The sequence below is a fragment of the Dama dama genome, chromosome 16 (genome assembly GCF_033118175.1).
Source record: "Dama dama isolate Ldn47 chromosome 16, ASM3311817v1, whole genome shotgun sequence".
Taxonomy (NCBI): Eukaryota; Metazoa; Chordata; class Mammalia; order Artiodactyla; family Cervidae; genus Dama; species Dama dama.
The window spans coordinates 41,304,786-41,318,795 of record NC_083696.1 but is presented as its reverse complement, the minus strand read 5'-3'; the positions used below and the strand labels follow the sequence as shown (position 1 = coordinate 41,318,795).

General features: G+C 58.2%; 1 protein-coding gene across 2 annotated transcripts in view; it reads left to right on the top strand.

Moving 5' to 3' along the window:
- Nucleotides 1–14,010, top strand: part of BMP1 (bone morphogenetic protein 1) — a 45,738-nt gene that overhangs the window by 29,831 nt on the left and 1,897 nt on the right. For both annotated transcript variants that reach the window (XM_061163926.1, XM_061163925.1), the window contains exons 13-19: nucleotides 939–1,064; nucleotides 1,880–2,040; nucleotides 2,671–2,851; nucleotides 6,735–6,860; nucleotides 9,867–9,994; nucleotides 10,346–10,559; nucleotides 12,564–12,814. In XM_061163926.1, coding sequence (XP_061019909.1) covers nucleotides 939–1,064; nucleotides 1,880–2,040; nucleotides 2,671–2,851; nucleotides 6,735–6,860; nucleotides 9,867–9,994; nucleotides 10,346–10,559; nucleotides 12,564–12,814 — 1,187 coding nt within the window. The remainder of the gene's footprint in view (nucleotides 1–938; nucleotides 1,065–1,879; nucleotides 2,041–2,670; nucleotides 2,852–6,734; nucleotides 6,861–9,866; nucleotides 9,995–10,345; nucleotides 10,560–12,563; nucleotides 12,815–14,010) is intronic.

The following is a 14,010-nucleotide window of genomic DNA, read 5'->3' as shown; positions in this document are numbered from 1 at the left end:
CACCTGTGTTGTTGCGCAGGGCAGAATTTCCCTCTTTTTTGAGGCTGAATAGTATTCCACTGTGTGTCCAGATCAGATTTCCTAAGCCTGATCCATCAGTGGGTACCTTGGCTGTTGTGAATTGTGCCGCTGTGGCCTCATCCCCACCTCATTCATTCACTCAACACACTCCTCAAGATGTGTAGACCCTGGTGCCCTGTCCTTGAAGTTATGTCCTAACCGGGCAGGAAGCGTCCCAATGAATAAGTACATATAATACCTTGTTGAATAAATGCCACACCTAGGTTAAAATGGCCGGCCGATACACAGTAGGTGCATGACTAACAGTTGATGTAATTGAAGAGTTGCTTTAAAGCCCACACATTTGTGCAGAAGGGATGTTGGTGAGAGGCAGAGGCAGGAAGTGCCATAGGAGCCCAGGGAGGAGGCAAGACAGTGTGGACTTTTTATCAGTGTGATTCTGGGCATTGAAGGCATTCTGCCCAAACTTCCTTTCCTTGTCTTAAGCTGGGGACAGCAACAGCCCCTCCATCACAAGCTTCACGTAGGGATTGAAGGAGAGATGCAAGAATAGTCCTCAGCCAGGGACGGCGCAGGAGAGACACCAGTGAATGAAGGTGGTCAGAAGGAAGGCTCGGTGGGCACCATCTGTCCCTTCCTTCAGGGCTCTGCCTTGGGGGCTGTCTTCAGCCAGATGCCCTTGGGACCAAGTGGGGTTCTGAGCAGCCGTGGAAGGCCGGGTGGGGCAGGGAAGCCCTTGTCCTCGGAGCTGAGTGGACAAAGGAAGGTCGCAACTGACTTCTTCCCCTTGGAATAGGGCTAGGAGTGGTCTCAGCAGCCTGAGGGACCCTGGGCTTGACTCTCAAGCAGAGGGCAGGGGGAAGAGGGCCCCGGGCCCCAGACTGGGAGTCACTGACACCCTTGCTTTCTGACCGCAGAGGTGGACGAGTGCTCTCGGCCCAACCGTGGGGGCTGTGAGCAGCGGTGTCTCAACACCCTGGGTAGCTACAAGTGCAGCTGTGACCCTGGGTACGAGCTGGCCCCCGACAAGCGCCGCTGTGAGGGTGAGTGCCCCCAGGCCACCCAGGACGCTGTGCCCTATCCCCTTCCGGGTCTCTTATGCCCCTCGGACAGACCTTTTGCTGGAAAAACTAGGATTCCCTGGCACTGTGGTCACCAGCGGTGTATGAGGAATGTATATTTCAGTCCCCCAGAACACACTGTGACCAGGTGTGACGTACTTCGGTTTGGTTTTGTTTTCATTCTTGTTCTTCTTTTTAAATGCTGATCTTGATTGATTTCATCACCCACCAGAAGGTGGTGATCCACCATTTGGCAATTCTCGGACAGGCACTGGGTTTCAGCCTCTCATTATAAAAATGTTCCCAGGAGGCTAGTGAAACCCTGTCTGGCTAACTGACTCCAGCTCAGCCTGATCTTGCTGCCAGCTTCTCTCCGCTGACCTCCGAGCAGCTCCTTCTCCCTGCCTCCTGGTCCCCACCTCCCAGCCCTGCCTGCTGTCCTTCCAGTCCTCCCTGTCTTCCCTGCCCGCTGCCTGTCCCCTCTGCCTCCCAGCCCTTTCTGCCCGCTTGCACTGCCTTTCTGGAGCCCAGCCCCACCCCAAGCAAGTGCCTGGCCTGTTTTCTCGCAGAGAAAATAGAAATGACCACACAACCCCTCAACGCCCTCTACTCTGAAGATACCCCCTCACCCTGCCTCCTTCCCCTCTACCCCAGAGAGACCAGACACAAGCCCCCGCCTTGGGCTGGGGGAATCCACAGACCCTTCCTCCCTCCTTCACGCACCCCAGCCCGTGTTCATGCCCTTTCTCTAGAGCCGAGACTCCGGGGGGGTGACACTGCCTTCCTTGTGCCCCCAGCTGCCTGTGGTGGATTCCTCACCAAGCTCAATGGCTCCATCACCAGCCCGGGCTGGCCCAAGGAGTACCCCCCTAACAAAAACTGCATCTGGCAGCTGGTGGCGCCCACCCAGTACCGCATTTCCCTGCAGTTCGACTTCTTTGAGACCGAGGGCAATGACGTAAGTGCCCACCCCAGGGGCTGAGGAGACTCAGAGAGGTCCGAGGTGTGGGAGCTCGGCTCAGTGCCTGCTTCCTATCCTCTGAAAGAAACACTTCAGGAATGTAGAGGTGGAGAGCTCCTCGGGGAAGCACTGGGACTCAGGGAGGAGGGCCCTGAAGGCCAGGGAGCCTGTGGCAGGGGGGAGTGAAGGATATGGAGTCCGGACACCTTTGGAGAGAGGCAGGGCTGGGGGGCTTGTGTGGGGAGCACAGGAGGAACTGACGGGGCGGGGGTGGCACCATTTTTTAATTATTAGATGTGGCGAAAGAGATGTGGGCTTCCCAGGGGGCACTAGTGGTAAAGAACTTGCCTACCCATACAAGAGACGCAAGAGATGTGGGTTTGATCCTTGAGTTGGGAAGATCCCCTGGAGGAGGGTATGGCAACCCACTCCAGTATTCTTGCCTGGGAAATCCCATGGACAGAGGAACCTGGCGGGCTACAGTCTGTGGGGCTGCAAAGAGTCAGACATGGCTAAGCAGACACACAGTAAAGGCGAGAGGACCCGCAGAACGAGGAACCTCCCCGGGGGGTGGTGGTCAGGGGCGGCTTCCTGGAGGAGGTGGCCTGGAGCTGCGCTGCCCCACAGGTGTGCAAGTACGACTTTGTGGAGGTGCGCAGCGGGCTCACGGCCGACTCCAAGCTGCACGGCAAGTTCTGTGGCTCCGAGAAGCCCGAGGTCATCACCTCCCAGTACAACAACATGCGTGTGGAGTTCAAGTCCGACAACACGGTCTCCAAAAAGGGCTTCAAGGCCCACTTCTTCTCAGGTAACCCTGGACTGCCCCGCCTCGGGCCCCACCTCCCCTTCTTACTGCCGCTGCACCCCCGCACTCCCCAGCCCCTCCGGTGCCGGGCGGCACGGTCTGTCCCCTGCTCCCCCCACTGGCCCTCCACCACCAGGCCAGCCCCTTCCTGCCTGAACGCCTCTGTTCCTGAGACCTCAGGGTGGTGTGGGAGCCACCCTGAGGCTGGGCAGTGCTTAGACCTGCAGAAGGGAAGGGAGAGGGCGCTCCAGGGCTTAGGAGCCCCGAGCGAGGGCCAGCCCTGGGAACAGGGAGCGCAGTGAGGTGGACACTGCCCCAGGCAGAGGAGGACGGTGTTTGTGTTGGACTGTGGGGCAGATTGTCTGGTAGTGGTTGGATCTTTAATCAGACCCCGCATGTGCCACGTGGGGTCATGCTGGGGGCTTCACAAGAGATGAGGAGCCCCTCCCATCAACCCCAAAGCCTCCCCACTTCCCCAAGGCCCATGGTGGGGGAACGCAGATCCAATCAGCACTTGTCTGTTGAGAGCTGCCGCATGTAAGGCTAGGGGTCCGTCCCTGTGATGGCCCCATCTCCGGGCAGACTCAATGGTAGTCAGAGCACCTGCCCAGCCTCTCCGAGCTGGGGCCTCCAGGGGTCCCCAAACACCTCTCCCCTGCTTTAGTAGCCCCCGTCCTTCACCCGGGACTAGGCTGGGAGGAGGCTGGTAGTCTTCTGGAGGCAGTAGGACCTGGGGCACCGACAGCGTTTAGGGTGGGAGTGGGGGTTGGGGGGCATGGACTGGCTGGAGTGGCCCAGGGGTCCTTAGCACACCTAGTGGGCCGGGCATGGTGGCAGAAAGGCCAGAAGCCCCCGGCCGGGTCCCTGCTGCCTTCCTTCTCCCCTCCTCTGATCCTTGAGCCCCCTGTGGCTGCCCTGCACCCCCGCCTGCCCCACTGGATGCCATGCACCGCCCCTGTGCACTGGTTCCCCGCTTGGCACTGCCAGCCACCCTGCTCTGCATACAGTGCCCCCCGCCCTGGCCCCACTGCTGGCTGAGACCACCCTGCAATGCAAATCCCTCTCTTCCCTGGGGACACCCCAGAACTCCTCAAGGTGCTCACCAGAGGGCCGAGGGGACGTGAGATCTGTACTCAGGGGTGGGCTCGGCGCCAGAGAAACCATTACCTGCTTACTCTTGTCTCTTCTGCTCTTCTGTTGCTCTGGTCTTGGGGGGCCGTGGTGGGGGGGCCAGTACTGCATCTGCCAGACCTAGAGCCCAGGGCTCCCCACCCATGGTTGCTGCCCGGCCCTGGCACACCACTGTGCGCACCCCACCCTCAGCCCTGCATAGATGCACGCACGCACACACACACACGCACACACACACACATATGCAGTGCCCCTTTGCACAAGAAACGTGCAGAGGACCCTCGCCACTGGGCGTCAAGGTTCAGCCCTCAGGGCCCCCTGGGGCACCTGACTCTGGCCCCCCAGGAGAGGGGCTGTTTGGACTTTGGGACACCCAGCAAGGAGACCATAAGGCAAGAAGAAGAGAGAGCCTGAAGACCTTCAGTGTGACCCCAGCCACCTGCCGGGGCATTGGGCACTGGAGGGTGAGTGCCATCTCCTTGTCCCGGCCTGTGTCCACCCCCGCTCCTGCCCTTCTTGCAGCCTGCATTCTTGGCTCCCAGGAGAGGCCCCCCCCTCCACCACCGTGCCAGCCCCGCCGCAGGCACTGTGGAGGCCCTCCTCGGGGTCACGGCTCTCACCGCCGCACTCAGCCACACTCTCCCGCTCAGTTCTTCACTGGGCAAGTATTTCTTTGACCCCTACAATGTGCCAGGCATCATACTTGGTATTTAGGGGAAATATGAGGAAGGTTTGAGGGTCAATTTCAGGAAAATCTTTGCTCACCCCCTGGAGCTGCTGCCCCTGAAGCTCCCAGCATAGGGTCACCAGCATGTTGCTCAGTGAACCCCCAGGATGGGTTGTAGGGTACTCACCCCCACATTTTCACAGGGCTTGTGCAAAGGCAGCTTCCACAGGGCCCTCGCTCAGGGTCCCCCATGGTTCTCTAACTTAGGAGATGTGGGGAAGGACTTGGCGACTCCACCTCTTGACCTTGGGTTTTTGTGGGTCCTTCTTGGCCTGAGAGGGGGTTGGATAAGCAGGGCCACCTGCGAGTCCATGCTGCAGCCCTCAGGCCCTTCTCCCACAGAGACCAGGACAGGGCTCCTGTTGTCACAGACCCCGCCTGGCCACGTGAGTGCCAGCAGGCATCTTTCTAGCTTGGGGTTCATCTTGGAATTCTTGTGTTCATCTCACAACCCCCTCCCCTGAATGCCTGCCTCCGTGCCAGGCACCCAGTGCCCAGAATGACCGTGGAGAGACTGGAGAACACGTGTGTGTGACGAACGGCGTGCCTGTGGCCACGTGTCCCTCTGTGTATTGGTTTCTGTGTTCATGGGAGCACGCGTGTGCAGACCCATCCGAGCCGGAGCTGCTGAATGCATAAGCCCTCTGCAGGTCGCTGATCAGCCCGGGGTCTCTGCATTCGACTGTGTCTCTGTCCCCACGTGCAGGGCCCTGAGGGCAGCTGTGCCCCCTGTGTTTGCACGTGCGTGTGCTTCCTCACGTGTGAGGAGTGAGCCACCAGCGTCTGCGTGTGCACATGTGCACGGGTGGCTGATGGCCGATGCGTGTGCATGCGGTATTTGTGTGAGAGGGGCTGGTGTGTAACCTGTGCACACGTGTGTGTGTGTGTCCCTGTGGGTGGGTGTCGGGAGCACAGTGCGGCGTGAGGGGTCCTGTGTCTGCTGCTGTGTTGATGTGAGTGTGCGTCTGTCTGTCTGTATCACACTCTGTAGCTACAGCACCAGGAGGACAGAACCAAGCTCTGGATGAGGCCCCTTCCCGTGGACCGCTCCCCTCTGCCCAACTTTAGTCTCCTTCCGCAGAGTGCGGCCTCTTCCTCACGCCCGGGCCCTGTCCCTGCCGCAGGCTTCGTCCCGCCCATCCCCTGTCGCTGTGCCTCCCGCGCCCTGCTGCCCCTCCGTGACCTGGCTGCGCCGGACATGGCTGTCCTGCATGCGTGTCCCGCTGGCCCCCGCCCTGCCCTGCCCGTGGACCGCCCCCCCGGAGCCAGGCCTGGTTTTCACTGCTCTCCCTCCCTGGCCCCCGCCCTCCACCCCCCTGGTCCCTTTTCTCCTTCTCTCTCTCGTTTCAGAAAAGAGGCCAGCTCTGCAGCCCCCCCGGGGACGCCCCCACCAGCTCAAATTCCGAGTGCAGAAAAGAAACCGGACCCCCCAGTGAGGCCGGCCCGGCCTCCCGGACTCTTTGTTACTCAGGAACCTCACCTTGGACGGAATGGGCTGGGGGCTTTGCGGCCGCCCACCCCCACCTCCGCTCGGCCTTGCCGGCCCACCTCCCTCTGGCCGACAGAACTGGTGCTCTCCTCGCCCCCACCCCCCACACATGGACAGGGGCCCCTCCTCGCCCCCCGCCCCCTCCCATTTTGATGGTGTCTGTGACATTTCCTGTTGTGAAGTAAAAGAGGGACCCCTGCGTCCTGCTCCTTTCTCTTGCAGTCTGCTTGTCCGTGTGTCTGTTTTTCCACTTGTCCGTCTGTCCAGTAAGCAGGTAATGGTAGAGGGTGCCCATGCCGGTCAGCTCCAGACCCCAACCCTCCCTCCGTCCATTTCAACTTTCTCTCCGCACAGCTGGGCCCCCTCAGCTGGCTCTGCATGAGGCAGTGCCCCGGACCCCCACCATCGCCTTGACCTCCGCTCCCTGCCCTGCCACCCCCAGGGTGGGGAGGACGCCCGGCCAGGCCCCCCACTTCCCTTGGGGTGCCACTGCCCTTGGCCCATGCACAGACCGGCCCTCCCTTCTTGCTCCCCTGCAGACAAGGACGAGTGCTCCAAGGACAACGGCGGCTGCCAGCAGGACTGCGTCAACACCTTCGGCAGCTACGAGTGCCAGTGTCGCAGCGGCTTCGTCCTCCACGACAACAAGCATGACTGCAAGGAAGGTAAGCGGCCCGAGTGCCCGTGGCCAACTGGCAGCCTGAGAGCCAAGACTGCACAGAGGGCTCAGAGGTGCCATCTCCCTCGGCCTCTGTCTGGACTCAAGAAGCTGAGTGACCTCTGAGGTCACCTCGTTTCGCCTTCCACGCTCCTCCCTCCACCAGCAACATCCAAGCCACACACACTTTTGGAGGGGAGGGGCTTGTGGCTACCCCCCAGGCCCTGTTGTCAAGCTGATCTGGTAACTAGCGCTCCTTCAAATCCATGTTCAGGTGTGTCTCTTTGTTCCAGCCTCCCTCTGTCAGGGAGGTGAGCTGGGACAGTGGTGAAGAGCTGGGCTCTGGAGCCAGGCTGCTTGGCCCAGCCCCACCTCTTAGCCAGCTGTGGGCCCTGAGCCGCTGACTCCCTCCCTCCACACCTGGATTTGCTGATGGGTGCTGCCTGGTTGGGCGGCGATGCTGTGATGTGCTCCGAGAAGTGCCCGACTCGCAGCAAGCACAATCACGTGTCACCATTGTCGGTCACATACTCACCCCCAGGGACACCTGGGACAGGGCTGATGCCTCCCCGACATTGAGGCTCTTTAGAACCTCAAAAACAGTTCTCGTGTCCTCTCCCATATCACGTGATACCTCCTCTTTGTACACAATACAACCCTGGCCTGCTCCCTGTGGTCAATACCACTGTGGCCCATGCCAGCTGGCGAAGCACTGTCCCCGGCTATACACCGCAGACTCGCCTTTGACCTTGAGTGTCTGTATGCCCTTGGGCCAGTCCCTTCACCCCTCTGAGTTCAACTGTCTCACCCAGGAGATGGCCCTAAGCTTTCGAGCCCTTGCTTTGAGCACTTAGCGCAGGGCCTGGCAGATGCCTCTTCTCACCGTCACTGTGTAGACAACCAAGGTGCCAGCAAATAAACTGCCAACTAGAATAAACATAGCTGAAGCACCGAGTGGACACTCCAGGGCTTCTCACCCCATCACCTCAGTCTCCCAGATACGGAGTTCCACTGACTCACGGAGCCCCCAGGCTAGGGGGAGGACCTTCTTCTGATGCTGTTTCTAAACTGCATGCCATCTCTGTGCTCTCTATGAAAATAAAGATTTTGCTAAGGAAGTTTCCACACCAGCGTCAACAAGAGAGCATGAGCAGGTGTAAAATTCCCAGGAGGGTGGTCTGTGTGTGGCTCTGAGTCACTTGAGAAGCACACAGGGTCCTTACTCAAGTGATGGGCTAGTAATAAATCAGCATTTCCTGACTCTCTGCAGAGGGTGCAGCGCTGTGCAAAGTTCTGTGGGGGATTAAAGATGGGGACCCCTCTGCTCTCGAGGAGACTGCTGTCTAGCTGGGAAGAGAAGCAGGTGTGGAAATAAATTAGAGGGCGGGGAATACCAGTGAAAGTGGGGAGATAGTGTGGACAAGGAAAGCTGAAGATGAGTAATAGAAGCAGCTCATAGCTCAAATGTGGAGACCAGCGACTCCACATAGCCCGTGAGGGCCCTGCTCCTCTCTGGACCCTGGTGGCCTTGCATTCATCCTGTGAGCCTCTGACGATAGGCACAGCTGTGTGGGCTACACGCCACTCACCCCTTTTTCCTTCTCATCCCAGCAGTGCACTGGCTTTTCCTCAGAGAGACCTGTCAGACTGGATGATAACGAATAAAGAGTATCAGCATTTCAGTTGGAGTTTGTGAGGCTGTGCTTTTCCAAGGCAGAAAGCAGATTGCCACGGATCAAGGAGTCATGAGTAGTGAAAATGTGACATGCACGTTTTCTTGAAGAAAAGGGAGATAGGAGGGATGGTAGTCAGAGGGGAGTGTTGTTTTAGGATGGGCAAAGTGTAGCAAGGTTCGTGGGCTGGACGAGCTGGCAGAGAGAGTGAGTGTGGGTAACGTGTGATACAGAGGCCCCCGGATGGTGGGCAGCAGTGAGCTCCAGCTCATGAAGGAAAATCTACTCCTGCCCAGGAGGAAGGGCACCTTCTCTGAGATGAGGCAGGAGGGAAGGTGAGTGGAAAGGTGAGTCTGCAGGTAGGGGTCAGGAAGTTGAAGTCGTTCATATTTGCAGACTCTGCCTTTCCACCCAGGAGGCAAGAGGTGAGGTGGTCTGCTGGGAGGGAGGGCTGGGAGTTGAGGAGAGGGCCAAAGGTTTGGAGCTGTAGCTGAGGAGGTGAGAGATACAGCTGGTGAAGGGTGCGTCCAAAGAATACCAAGCAGTGGGGGCCCAGCCACACTTAGAGACCACAAATGGGGTTTTCCAAGATGGTTCAGTTCAAGTATGGCCATTGGTGAGCAATCGGGGTGATGGGCCATGTGGTCCAACTGATAGAGAAGCAAGGTAAGTAAACTCAGGAGGAAGTATTGGGAGAAACCAGAAGGATCAACACTGTGGAGGTCTCTCTAAAGTTGACAAGGTGTTAGGAGAAATGGGGGAGGGGGGTGCGCTGGCGCTGAGTGCCCTGGAAGAATGAGAGGTGGCCACCAGCACCGAGAATTTGTGGGTGATGGCAGAGCCTTGTGGGGAAGGAAGTGAGAACTCATAGAACTGAGAAGGTCAGGAGAGGCCAGCGTGCGGGTGGATCATCCATGTGTTTGCTGACGTCACCTAGGATGGTGGCAGGAGTGGAGTGGAGAGAACTGAGTCAGGAGCCAAAGTGAGCCATATTCTGTGAATATGGAAGCATGGCAGGAGATCAGAGGATGCTAGCTTCGCAGGGGGCAGAAGAGGTGTGGCCAGATGGCCTCAAAGGTCCACGGGGTACCTGGGAGGGCTGCTTCCATAGATGCTGCCAGGCGAGGTCCAGCTTGGAACCAAGCATCCAGATTTCCCCAGGCTGGATGGCTGAATAGAAAACAAGTTGTGTGAGCCTTCAGGTCATTTCTAAGTGGAAGACAAGAGAAGCAAGAAGGGAGGGGGTGGGAGGGAGGAAAGGGCTTCCTTCCTTTCTTCATAGGGGACATTAGAACCCAGGGGTCCCCACTGATCCCCTTCCCTGCCTTACCTCCCCACAGCGGGCTGTGACCACAAGGTGACATCTAGCAGCGGCACCATCACCAGTCCCAACTGGCCTGACAAGTACCCCAGCAAGAAGGAGTGTACCTGGGCCATCTCTAGCACCCCTGGACACCGGGTCAAGCTGGTAAGGTGCCACTCCCAGGCCTGCTCCTCCATGCCATCTACCCATCACCTATTTCCCATCAGCTCCAAAGCCTCGCGTCACTCAGAGCACCTTAGGCTGGTGACTGGCTGAGCCCATAGGGCAAGCATCCCTATGGGAACTGCTAGTCTGGCCTGGACAGAGGCCCTTTCCCCAGCTTCATGTGGGGTATACCTGCCATTGCCCCATCCCTAGGTCCTCCCTCTCCCCATCCACCAGCAGCGGCCACTCTCCTCGTGTCCATGAACTGGGGCCCAGAGGTCTTGGTTTGTTGCCCACATCACCTGCCCTTGGCCATATTCCTGATTCTCTGTTCTCCCTCACACCCTCCAGACCTTCATGGAGATGGACATCGAGTCCCAGCCTGAGTGTGCCTACGATCACCTGGAGGTGTATGACGGGCGTGACTCCAAGGCCCCCGTCCTGGGCCGCTTCTGCGGGAGCAAGAAGCCCGAGCCGGTCCTGGCCACGGGCAACCGCATGTTCCTGCGCTTCTACTCTGACAACTCCGTGCAGAGGAAGGGCTTCCAGGCGTCCCACTCCACAGGTGAGCCTGCTGCAGGCCAGGTGCCCTCATGCAATCATTTGTCCTAGGGGCATCTGCTGATTTTGGTCTCAAATGCAGACCGGGGGCTTGGATGGGGGAGTTTACAAATAGCTCCTGAAGACACAGACAGGCCCAGCCCCTGGCCAGCTGGGAAGACAGCATGTCCTGAAGGCTACTAAGCCAATTTCTGCCTCAGGACCTTTGCACCAGCAGTTCTCTGGCTTGAAACACCTAAAATCATCTTCCCTTGAATCATTGCTCTATCTCATTATTTGAGACTCAGCTCAAATCCCTCCTCAGTATGGAGACCTTCCCTGCCCATCTAATATAAAGCAATGCCCTCTTCCTTTTTTTATATCATTCAGCTTTATTTTCACCAACGTGCTTATTTTCACCAACTGGAATTATCTTATATGTGTGTGTACTTGCTTAATATCTACTCTCCTTGTCCCCCAGAAGTAAACCTTCACAGAGCAGGAACTTTCTGTCCTGGCTCTGCTGTCTTTGTAGCAGCTAGACTAGTTCTTGGCCCCAGCAGGTGCTCAAAAAATATTTACTGAATATTTTTTGAAATATTACTGAAGGCAAAGTAAGCCTTCTGGGCAAAGGAGGGGACGTCCTGATTTGGGGTATGAAGGTCAGAAAACAGGCCAGTAGCAAGGGGTAGAGAACCCAGAGATGGAGAGGGAGTCTCCGGAGTCTCCAGTGGCAGGACATTTGACTGTGCAGCAGCCCACCCACATCCCACCCCCCAGATCCACTGGGTCACTCATCCTACAGACATTCATTAACATGCGGCATGTGTGTGACAGCATCCTGAGCGTGGGTCACAAAATGAACGAAGCAGACAAATCTCAGTCCTTGAGGGATTTACTCTGCATCTACACGTTCATCTATCCAACAACTTTTTATGGAGCCCTGGCCCCCGGCAGGGGACTCAGAGGGGCATGGGGAAATGAATCAGCCATGAGCCCTTCACCTTGCCCACCTGGGAACCTGCAGCCTGGGGTGAGATGGGACCCAGACCGATAATTCCAACAGAAGACAAAACATGCTCAGGGCCTCGCTCTGGGTGTGAGATGATGGGTCATTGCAGGCGGGGGAGGAGCCCAAGCGCAGCCCCAGCTCCAGACAGCTGTGGGTGTGCACAAGTGAATGCAGGTCATGTAGTGTGGCTAGAGCGATGTGCACGTGATGACCGCAGTGAACTGGGGATGGGGTGGCTACAGAGAAAGGCTACAGCCTGGCCCTGTGAGGCCTGGGATGTCAGGCCAGCCGTGGCCTCTGGGGGCTTGGCAGGCTTCTTGGAGTCTTAAGCTACCTGTTGGGGAAGTCCCAGAACTGATGGATCCGCAGCCTCCCCTCCTTCCTTTCAGCTCAGGCCATGCCCACCTACTTCCCTCCCTCCCCCCAGCCCCCACCGTGAGCCCAGGTGTCCGGGAGGCCAGAGGACATCCAGCGAAGGTGTACACGGATGGCCTTGTCCTTGCTGGCCCCTCCCAGCACAGGGTCACACACTGGAGGCCCGGAACTCCATATGGCTCTCAGAGCTGCTATGTTTGGCCCACACTGTGTTTTTTAAAAACCCGAGCCAACATTTAAAAATTAGGAGTTTTCACATAAAACCCAAATGGACATCTTCTCACTTAAGAACGGGAGCTCTGGCGTCACAGAGCCCACATTCTTCCATGACAGCTATCAGCTGGAGCAAATTAGCAACGTTCTCTTTCAATAAGTGCGTCCTCCCTGGGGCTTCCACGAAGAGCGGCCTTTCACCCTCTGCGTCCCAGGGCCTCCGTGGGCATCTCTCCAGAGAGAGAGCAAGCAGAGCACTAGTCCCAGGCCAAGTCCTGGGCTGGGTCCAAACCCACCTATCTCTAGCCATGTGGCGCTGTCCCAGGGCCTCCATCCGGCCAGGAGGGCTGCACGTGGGGAGGGACAGTGCCTGGGCCATGACTGTGCTCCGGGGCGGCAGCCGACCTTGTGTCCCCCTCCTCCCTCTAGAGTGTGGTGGCCAGGTTCGGGCAGAGGTGAAGACCAAGGACCTTTACTCCCATGCCCAGTTTGGTGACAATAACTACCCAGGGGGAGTGGACTGTGAGTGGGTCATCGTAGCCGAGGAAGGCTATGGCGTGGAGCTGGTGTTCCAGACCTTCGAGGTGGAAGAGGAGACCGACTGCGGCTATGACTACATGGAGCTCTTCGACGGCTATGACAGCACTGCCCCCAGGCTGGGACGCTACTGTGGCTCAGGGGTGAGGCCCCCACACTCCCCACCCCTCTCACCCCAGTGCAGGGACCCAGTGCCTCTGCAGACGAGTGCAGCAGCCCCTGCCTGGCACTTTGCAGGAGCTGGAGGTCCAGCCTGGTGGGTCTCCCAGCTCACAAAGGCCCACCTGGCCTTGGGCCATCCCCACCCAGGAAACAAGGTCCTTTCTGGCTGACACTGAGGTTCCTGCAGCCTCTGGGATAGACCCCACCCTGACCCAAGCCTGCTCAGCACCACTTCAGTTGGGTCTCCAAGGCAGTTTGCATTGGGGGAGGAGGTTGGAGTTCTCTCTACTCCCTCATTCCCTTGCCCTGGTCCAGAGGCAGCTGAGCAGGGCCCTGAATGAAGGCAGAGGTTGGGGCAAGAGCCAGGGCCCAGGGCTGAGCCGAGCCGCACTAGGCAGCGATCCTAGCCGAGCCATAACAATACCCTCATCTCTTCCACTGCCAGTTTCTCTTCTTGGTGACAGGCCAGCTGGTCCCAAAGCATATTGGTGCTGCTGTCCAAGCAGACACTGAGCATCATTTCTTGGACCATGAAATGGCACTTTCAGAGGCAGTGGGCAAGAATTTGCTTGATGGGGTTTTAACTAAGGTCACAGGAAAACCACAGAGGTGGATTTATTTTCCTCCAGGCAGAGCCTGTGAATTCTTTGGTGTTTTTTTCCTTTTCTTTTCTTTTTTAATCCTCTCTTCCTTCAGAGAATGCCATCTTCCCCTCCCCATTCTACATACACACACACACTTTGGCACATGTACTCACACTCATATGTACACTCAGACATGCCCTCCTGCCCATCTCTTCCTGCTTCCCTGCCTCTCATGGCCATGCTCTAGGACAGCTTGGGTGCCCCAGAAAGGGTTAATCTTTTCAGGAGCTGCAGCAGCTGCTGGACCCAGCATTGGCCGGTGCAATCTCCCCTTAGGAGCAGAGCTTCAGCCTTTGTCAACTGGCAAAGGCTGGACAGGACTGGGACAAGGTTGAGGGGATGGGGACACGGAGCATGCAGCCCCCTGCTGGCCGGGCCCAGCTGCTCCGGGTCCCTGGGCCGCCAATGGGGACACAGAGCACCAGCCCCCCCTGCTGGCCAGGCCCAGCTGCTCCGGGTCCCTGGGCCGCCAGTGGGGACACAGAGCATGCAGCCCCCCTGCTGGCTGGGCCCAGCTGCTCCGGGTCCCTGGG